Raw genomic sequence first — 10,259 nt, forward strand, 5'->3', positions numbered from 1 at the left:
GGTTTTCACTAGGTTTGCAAGATGGCAGGAAAGGGCTGAAATCTGCATCCTGTGTGACGTGGTCCCAATTCTGATCAGCAGCCACCCCTCCTAACACCAGAACTAAAAGGCTGGAAGACTCAGGATAGGTAAAAGAAAGTCCTTCTTTATGCAGTGCAGAGTTAAACCATGGAACTCCCTCCCAGGGGAGGCAGGGATGACCATCCACCTGGATGGCTTCAAAAGAGGATCATTTATTATTTACCTGCAGCCCATCTGACTGAGTTGCCCCAGCCACTCTGGGTGGCTTCCAGCAAAATATAAAAAGACAATAAAAACCAAGCATCAAAAAACTCCCCATATGGGGCTGCCTTCGGATGTCTTCTAAAAGTCATAGAGTTGTTTTCTGTTTTAGTGGCTTTCCAAGAGGACTGGACAAACCCATGACGGAGAGGGCTATCGGTGGCTGTCAGCCACGAGGACCATGCTCTGCCTGCACAGCCATGCTGCTGGGAGAGAGTTCTTGTGCTTGAATCCTGCCACTGTCCCGGTGGTCTCATCCTCTGTTCTTATTTAAATAACAAAACCGTAAATGCACTGGCACATTCTGTCTACCTCGATGTTTGAGAAGCTCAGACTGTCACAAGCTGAGGCTTCCTCATGACCAATAGCACAAAATACCTTTGTGTCTTGCAGCAGAGATGGTTCAGAATATGCTCTCTTAAGCCAGCAGCAGTCCTACAGTCTATGATTGTGAGCTGAAAGATGAGATGGGAGCCAGAGATATCAGCCCACAGCACAACAGATTCTCCTCAAAATATTTTTCATGCTGTGAAAAGCAGAGATAGTTTCCTCTTTTTAAAAAAAAAAAAATTATTTGATTTTACAATACAAAATTATTTAAAAAATCAAATACATAACCATATACAGAGATTCCTCCAAATCTCAGGACTTCCCCACCTCCACCCCCTCCCTGGAGTCCCGTTTTAAACATTTAAAATTGCATCTTCTTCCACATTCTAACTATTCTATCAATCCATATCTTCCATGGTAATTGTTACACTACAAGTGAGATCAAAATCCTGCCAATGTTTCCATCTGCTTACAGTGGTCTTTTAAATAACTTACAATTTCCCCCCCATTCTTTCGTAAACTTTTTGTCCTCTTGGTTCCTGCGTTTTCCAGTCAGCTTTGCCATTTTGGCAGAGTCCATCAGCTTAGTTTGCCATTCTTCTCTGGGAGGGACTTTGTCTTCTTTCCATCTCTGGGCTAGTAGCATCTGAGAGGCTGTTGCTCCAGACATAAAAAGTCTTTTCTGGTCTTTAGGAATATCGGTGCCTGTAATAAAAAAGCTTCTGTTTTTTTAACAAAAGTTATTTTAAACATTTTTTCCCCATTTCAAGCTTTTACCACCTTACAAGTCCACCACATACATTTCCAGCAGGTATTTTTACTTGTCCTATATATTTTTGTCTTTGTCAATGGAGTTTTCTTGGGAGGGATACTGGAGTGGCTTACTGGTTCCTGCTCCAGGTGGACCAGGTTCTTTATGGACCAAAAAGAAGGCTGATCGCCAAAGAATTGATGCTTTTGTATTATGGTGCTGGAGAAGACTCTTGAGAGTCCCATGGACTGCAAGAAGATCAAACCTATCCATTCTTAAGGAAATCAGCCCTGAGTGCTCACTGGAAGGACAGATAGTGAAGCTGAGGCTCCAATACTTTGGCCACCTCATGAGAAGAGAAGACTCCCTGGAAAAGACCCTGATGTTGGGAAAGATGGAGGGCACAAGGAGAAGGGGACAACAGAGGACAAGATGGTTGGATAGTGTTCTCAAAGCTACCAGCATGAGTTTGATCAAACTGCCGGAGGCAGTGGAAGACAGGAGTGCCTGGCGTGCTCTGGTCCAGGGGGTCACGAAGAGTCGGACATGACTAAACGACTAAACAACATACATTTTTGCCAACTTAGTAGGAGTCAAATACCACTGGTACATCATTTTCATATACAGGTAATTCTCTTTATTACAGGCCATGAATTTCTGTTCTGTTTTCCATAACCATTCCTAATCTGTCATCTGAATATTATGTCCCAAATCTCTTGCCCAGTGTATCATTACCACTTGACCTTTTCCTCTTTTGTATGCCATTGTAATAGCAAACTGTACATTTCCAACAGTAATTTAACATTATTTTCTAACAAATCGTTTTGAAATCTTGATGGCTCATGACTAAAACATTTCTTTTTATCTATTTTGAAAATATTGTTTAGTTGGTGAAACTGTAACTGGTCCATTAATATATCCCTTATTTCTTCATAATCTTTTAGTTTCACCTGCTGTTCTATTTCAGTTAACAGTTCTCTATATGTTGGCCAAGTAATTATCATATTTGATTTTTTCAGGATATTGCTTCTACGGGGGGGGGGGAGTCATCAAGGTGTTTTTTGTTCTAATAAATGTTTATATTTTTCCCAAACCATAAATGATGATTTTCTTATTAGATGATTCTGAAAACCTTTATGTATCTTTCCTTTTTCATACCATAAATATGCATGCCATCCAAATCTATTATCATTTCCTTCTAAATCTAAAATATCTGCATTTTTCAATATTATCCATTCCCAGATCCAACAAATGCAGGACACCTCATAATATAATCTTAAATTTGGCAGGGCGAAGCCTCCTCTCTCCTTGCCATCTGTTAGCAGTTTATATTTTATCTTTGGTTTCTTCCCCTGCCAGATAAATCTAGAAATATCTTTTTGCCATTCTTTGAGTGTCCTGCACTGCCTATCACCAGTATTGACTGAAATAAAAATAGCATTCTTGGAAGTACATTCATTTTTATCACTGATATTCTTCCCCCAAAAGATAAATTCATCCTAGCCCAAATTTCTAATTTTCTCTTTGTTTCTTTCCAAGTATTTATATAATTGTTTTAAATAAATTAATATTCTTAGCTGTTAGCCAAACACTTAAGTATTTAACTTTTTATATATAAATAAGTCTGTAGCTTGTTGTAAGTCCTTTTTATAGTGTTCTGTCATTATTTTTTTTACTAAGATCTTATTTTTATTTTTATTTAATTTAAAGCCTGCTACCTGTCGAAACTCCTGGATCCTCTCCAACACTTTCGGTAAACTATTCTTAGGGTCTTCTACCATAATCACAAGGTCATCTGCAAAAGCTTTTAATTTATATGCTCTATTTCCTACCGTTATTCCTTTAATTGTTTCATCTGCTCTTATTTTTCTCTCCAAGGTTTCTAGGACTAATATAAATAATAACACTGAAATGGCTAAATTAACCGGAAGACTAAGAAATCAAGAGGACAACAAATATATATATAAAGATGGAAAATGTTTATTGCATATTTACAAAAGCATTGTAAAGAAGTTTACACAACAGCAGGGTTTTAAGAAACACTTGTAATATCACTTGTAAGAACAATGTTTGGAATTGGAAATATTTAAAGATAAGAAAATTATAGACATGTACAACATAAGAAAACACAAAACAACCGGGGGAGGGAGTGGAGGCAGGCAGGCAAGCCCCCATAAGAATTAATGACTCTCCAGCAGTTTTATGTTACGTTTATTTACAAAAAACACATCCAGAGCACGGCTTCTCGCCTGCTTGCATTGACAGAGCCAGTCAGTCTGAATCTCCTCCCCTTTCACAGCAGGAAGGGACGCCAAATTCCTGCCCTTCCCCTCTTCTCCTTCCGTTGTCCACTGACCTTATCCAGTCTCCTAGAAAGGGGGTTGAGAGGCTGGCCTCCCCCCTCCCCCCTCCCCCTCGACACACTCTCAGTCCTCTGCTTATATGCTGGTTGCCTAGCAACACTGGCTGCCTCCTAACTCTCCTGCTTCTTGAGAGATAACAGTGTCTTCTTCGGGAAGGGTGGGGTCAAACTACCCCTTCTCAGCTCTGTCAGCCAACTCTCATCTGCAGAGTCGGTCTCTATCACTTAGTTCAGTTTCTGAGTCTGACTCTTCCCTTGCTCTTGGGTGAGCCACATTCCTGACACTATCATTTTCTTCATAAAATTCCATGAAATATTATCAAAGGCCTTTTCTACATCTATAAACATTAAAGCAGCTTGTTTCTCATTCCTGACTTCCAGATATTCTATGATGTCAATTATATTTCTTATATAATTCTTATATTCTTCATCTGGCGATCTGGCAAGAAACCTGCCTGATCTTGATGAATTATATCCACTAATACCCTCTTCATTCAATTGGCAAGTAGGTTGGCATATAGTTTATAGTCATTATTTAGTTCTGCACTTTCCAAAGCAGAAACAAAACCCTTGATGGCAGTTTAGGAAGCATTTTAGATCAGCAGCATCTCTTGTCAGACTGAAACCTTAGGAGGACAACCTAGGCTGCTTTGGGAGTCAGTAATGTTAACAGAGCCTTGTGTTTTACAGTCATCACTAACACAGTGGTACCTTGGTTCTCAAACTTAATTCATTCCAAGAGTCCGTTCAACTCCTGGAACAGTTCGAAAACCAAGGTGCGGCTTCTGATTGGCTGCAGGAGCTTCCTGCACTCAATTGGAAGCTGTGTTGGATGTTCGGCTTCCAAAAAACGTTTGCAAACCGGAACACTCACTTCCGGGTTTGCAGCTTTCGGGAGCCGATTTGTTCGGGAGCCAAGCCGTTCGGGAACCAAGGTACCACTGTAGATACCATACGGAACGTGCCACATTCATATGGAAACCATTCACAAACACTCTTCTTTCAAAGGCACACCCCTTTACACTTCTCTGGCCACTGAAGACTGCTGCAGCATTGCCAAAGACCATGAGCCTCAGGCTGCATCCTCAGCTGGGCTCTCTAGAGGTCAGGCTGGAAGATTCATGCCCAACACTTTTTGATTTTGCCACTTGTATAAAACATCATTTAGATACCTTTGGTTATATGCTCTGAAGAAGTGTTGAAACTTGATGAAGCATCATCTTGAAGATCATAATCCTGATTTCATTGGATCTGCTGCTTTGGAAGACTTGATGTGGTTGCAGTTTCATAATGTAGAACTGATTAATTGATTGGGAAGAGCTTAACGGATTTCATACCAGCCCAAGATAGTTTGATGTGCAAAGCCAAGCCCAAATAGAGCCACCCCCAGCCCTAACCCCACTAGGGCAGATTGTTGAAAAAGTCTTGCTACACCCATCAGGCACCAGTTCTTGCCTTCACGTATTTCACCCTGCTGCCTACTAGGGTATCTTACTCCATGGGATTGTCAGGAACTAGGCAGATGAGGAAGACTGGCAGAGACCTCCATCCCAAGAGGCTTCTGGGCAGGAGGAAGATGACAATAGTATGGACTCGGGTTCGTGGTGGTGGCGAACAGGGCACACCCCAGAAGAAGAAGCAAAGAGATGAGAAATAATGGAGGATAAGGAACAGGAGAAAGCGAGTAGTTGCCCTAATCCTGAACAGATACAGGACTCAGATGTGGGAGAAACATTAAAGCAGACACCATGTCAATTGAAAGCCTGGTAGAACCTCCTCCTTCTCTGAGGAACAGGCAATCCCTTTGTATCTTAGAGCAGAGAGCCAAACAGAAACAGAAAGATTCCGTTGCCGGCCACCATAGGAGTAAGGAGGGGATTGGAAGCTAGGAAGTAACACAAGGGGGTGGAGCAGGCACTCTGAGCAACTTCTTGAGACCAAGGGGAGCATAATTCACCACCTCTCTGTGTATTCTGTTGATTTAAATAAAAGAGCTGGAAGAAGCTCTCTATGTCTCTGATTTCACTAGGCAGCCAGCCTGTAGTCATGACAGGGACTGACTTCTGGGTAAGTATGTGTAGAATTGTGCCATGAGATATCTGTTACTTTTTGTCTAGTTAAATAAATAAATAATGCATAAGCCTGTTATGAAGATCACTTGCTATAGGAAGAGGAAAAATTTAGGCTACAATCATAAGCAAACTCTGGGCTCATCCAGAGGTCCTGTTGTGCTGCACTTTCTGGGCTCAGATCCGTGCTTTAAAGCCGTGTGTGTGTGTGTGTGTTTAATCCTGGTGCTTTCCCTGGGAAAACTCTTATCTTATTGCGGTAAATGACAATCTACAGAAAATCCAGTTGCCATTTGCTCCAGTTCAGTTGGTGAAATACATGTTTTCCCCAAGAAATTGGCAAGACAATCCAAAAGCCCTGCTCAGATATGGAGTTTTAAAGCCCAGACCTGTGCCTAGAAATGCAGTCCAAAAGGAAGTTAGATGAGCCCTTACTTGGGAATAAACACAATTAAATTACACTTACCTCTGAATAAACATGCATATGATTGCCCTATATGTATATAATTCATACATTAGTTTACTCATTCAAAATTAGATTTACAAAATTCCTTTTGGCTGATAGGCTGATACACTAAACCAGTTGCACTCAACAGAAATTTAGGCCTATCAACTTTATCTGAATCAGGACTTTATGCATGTAGTAGTTGGTTTAGAAGTTGGCTGTCTTTAAAGCTTAGACATTCCCATGACCCATTTTCTATTTCAGGGCTTCTGTGCCTATTTATAGATAACAAAAAATGTGAGATTAATATTGCGAGGGAGCTATGCAGAACAGTATGGCAACTTATCTCCAGATCACATGATTAAAAATAAAATTACAGTGGTGGCTTGACAAACCCAAGGCCCTATTTGGATTGTTTGGAAGCTCGATGATGTTTCACTACTATAAAAATAGGAAGAGAAGGAATATTCCAGCAAGATTCTCACACGAAGTGAAAAGGCTAGGTTAAAAATAAAAAAGCAGAAAGAGGGTATAAAAAGAAGGATGCATCCAATAATGATAGCTTAAACCAAATGGTCTAACAAGGTCTGCCATTAACAATAACCCTTTTCTCAGGAAACTCAAGTCTCCGGTGATAAATAAGAATCACAACAAGACAGGATGCATATGGACCCAGCTGCTGAGCTGAAGGGATATGGGAGGCAAACAATCTGTGCTCCATTGTCTTAGCATGTCCTTTGCAAGACTTATTTGTGCAATTTGAGCTTGCAAGGGGAAGATCACGAAGTTCACAGCTCCTTTGCTCCGCAAAGATGGAGATTCTCCTCCGCATCTTTTGGCAAGGGCTGCTTTTGGGACTGATGGTCCAGCCCAGCAAAACGGGGGAGGTCCTGTGTTCTGGCACTGCTTGCTACACACTCCACTTTGGGAGGCACAGCTGGATGGAGGCTCAGCGAAAGTGCGAAGACAATGGGGGCAACCTGATGACTGTGAAGAGCCAAGAGGAGGCATCGCTGGCCTGGCAACTGCTGGGCAAGATGCCCAAGGAGGGAGCTGGCACAGACATGAAGGTAAGACTGTGGATCGGGCTCCATCGGAAGATGGGCAAATGCTACCAGCAGCATCAGCCACTGAAGGGCTTCAGCTGGGTGAAAGGAGGCGAGGACACCAAGTACTCTAATTGGGAACGGGAGCCCCTTGGAACATGCACAACCAAGAGGTGTGTGACCCTTCAGAGGGCTCCTTCCTCACTTCAGGAACTGGCCTGGGTAGACAGCCACTGCAGTAGTTCAGCTGTCGGGATGTCTGGCTACTTGTGCAAGTTCAGCTTCCAGGGGATGTGCCGCCCGCTTGTTTTGGCGGGGCCAGGTGTTGCCAGATACACCACCCCTTTTGGCATAGCCACTGCTTCCCTTGTTGCTGTGCCCCTTGGCTCCACCGCTGAAGTGGCATGTGGTCCTCAGAGGGAGGAGGTGCCGAATTACTTCCTCATGTGCAAGCCACAGTCTAACAGCAACACCTCGGAATGGAGCAGCCCAGGCCCATTCTGTGCTTCCCCCACTTTGGGTTGCAGCTACAGCAACGGGGGCTGCGAACACAAGTGCCTGGACTTGGGCAGGGGCTTGTTCCAGTGTGCTTGCCACGCCGGATACCAGCTTGCAGCAGACCGCCTTTCCTGCGTCTTCGTGGACTATTGCAGCTCCAGCCCGTGCCAAGGACAGTGCCTGCCACACCCAGGCAGCTTTGAATGCCTCTGCCCTCAGGGTTACATGTTGGCTGACGATGGGCTGCACTGTGTGGATGTGAACGAATGCAGTGCTTCCCAAAGCCCGTGTGGACAGATCTGTGTTAACACGATGGGCAGCTTCACCTGCCTTTGTAAACCAGGCTACAAGCCTGCCAGTCCTGACGGCCAGGAATGCCAGGACATCGATGAGTGTGCCAGGGGCATGCCATGTGAGCAACTTTGTGTAAATACGCACGGCTCCTTCCTCTGCTCCTGCTACCCAGGCTACCAGCTGGAGGGTATCAATAGCTCTTCTTGTCTTGATGTGGATGAGTGCCTGGAAGAGCCTTGTGAACATATGTGCATCAACCAGCTGGGCAGCTATCAGTGCTCTTGCAGACCAGGCTGGACTTTGGCAGACAATGAGATCTCCTGTGTCCCTGATGTCACGGGCAGGGCCCCCTTCCTCCCCACCCATGGAGAGAGAGAACTGAGAAGGCCAGCTAACATCCATCCTTCTTCAGAGACACTGACCTTGCTGCCTCAATCTTCAATTCATGCTGAACTAGAAGGATCTCAGGATTTTACCACCCACCCAAGTGTGCTGAGCACACCACTAGGTGCTGAAAATCAGGCTGGAGACATGACAGACCATGACAGTGGCAGCTCCAAGCAGCTCCTATATTATATCTTGGGTGGCATCGCTATTTTGCTACTGTTGGCGCTTGCCCTGTCCTTGCTGACCTACAGGAAAATGAAGGCAAAGAAAAGCAATAAGAAATCGACGAGTGCTGCGGATAATTACTCTTGGGTGCCAGATCAGGGGGAGACCAGGGCGTGACACTGTGTTTCTGTTGTGGCTGTCATTTTTGAGATGGAGGCAGGGAGGAAAGAGAAGATCTCTCTCTCTCTCTCTCTCTCTCTCTCTCTCTCTCTCTCTCTCTCTCTGTGTGTGTGTGTGTGTGTATAAAATGATGCAAGAACAAAAATGCATATATGGGGAAATGTACAACAGCAACATTCTTACTGGGCCATCTGAAACTCTAAGGGTTCAGGCAGAAGTAGGATTTTAAGAGCAACCACGACAGGCTCTGCACTTGTAGAATAATTCTAGCTAAGTATTTCACTTTAGAGAGATACGCAGCAGCAAGCTGAATGCTGGATCAACCTAACCTCACCAGCTTCTGGTACCTTGATTATTATTATTTTTTAAGAGCAACACATAGAATCGTAGCATCATAGAATAGGGATAGAAGGGACCCTCCTGTACATTTCTTTATATGTATATGCCCATCTATCAGTTACTCCCCCTGCTTCCAAATCAAAACATTTAGGAACAATGGTTGAAAAATTACTCCAGGGATTGGAGGAAGGAGACCTGTGGGTGATGTGATAGGTGCTTGCCCACAGGTATCTTTCATGATGTGCTTTTTCTTATCCAAGCAGAATTACTCTAAAAGCCTTGCAGAGACAGATCAGCAGAGGATCCTCAAACTGTCTCCACAACTCTTAAACCATTGCTTCTATTTCACCCTAAGTTAACAAACTTGTGACCCATCCTTAGGATACCCTATAAGGCTTGACTTTGACTAGAATTAGATGAATCAAAATCCTACAACTATAGTTTAAGCAGCCTGTGAATTAGCTAGGTTTGGATAAGCTGAAATCAAAGCAGGACCACAAGAAGATTAAGAAATGGTAGTGCTTCATACACATTTAGACTGCACTGCAGTCTCTGCCCTTCTGCATTCTAGCCAAAGCATTTAGGATAGGCTGAAACATTCCTTGGAGATGACTGGGAATCCCACTGTAGGTGCAGAATCTGTGACAGCCTGGGGTCTTCTTCAGTATCAGTGCTAGGATGTTCTTGGGGACCTCTCTGGGCTGCTTCAGGGACCATGTTGTCATAATAAGGACCAATATAATAAGGACCATGACTGGGTGCAAAGAGGGAAGTAGTTCTGGGGAATACCAACAGAAGATTGAAACCTAGGGAAGCAGCCATTGTGAGATTAATTGTAGTAATTGTTCAGTGCTGAGTAAACTTTGTTTTTGTTCATTGCATCATTTTATGAAGTCTGTAGAAGCAAATATTACTGTTGAGTTTCTTTTATTTTTATATTTAATTTTGGATTTTCAGCATTAATTATTCTTTAATAATAAGCCCATCAGCAACCTGCTTAATGTACTCTAGGGATGGGGGTGGTGGTATCCAAGGTATGAAGCGATGTTCAGACCTTCAGAATCATCCAGGTCTGAACAATCCGCGTCATTACAGGGACAATGAGAAAGAT

At 43.3% G+C, this 10,259-nt stretch overlaps 1 protein-coding gene across 1 annotated transcript; it reads left to right on the plus strand.

Moving 5' to 3' along the window:
- The first annotated feature begins 5,871 nt into the window (after positions 1-5,871).
- Positions 5,872-10,025, plus strand: CD93 (CD93 molecule). The gene has a single exon (XM_083624328.1). The coding sequence runs from the start codon at positions 7,052-7,054 to the stop codon at positions 8,804-8,806; it is 1,755 nt and encodes a 584-aa protein (XP_083480454.1). The 5' UTR covers positions 5,872-7,051; the 3' UTR covers positions 8,807-10,025.
- Positions 10,026-10,259: the final 234 nt, after the last annotated feature.

The sequence above is a fragment of the Podarcis filfolensis genome, assembly GCF_964270895.1.
Source record: "Podarcis filfolensis genome assembly, chromosome: 7".
NCBI lineage: Eukaryota > Metazoa > Chordata > Lepidosauria > Squamata > Lacertidae > Podarcis > Podarcis filfolensis.

Excerpts from the sequence above, each read along its gene's own strand:
- CD93 (XM_083624328.1), top strand. The coding sequence starts at position 7,052 with ATGGAGATTCTCCTCCGCATCTTTTGGCAAGGGCTGCTTTTGGGACTG.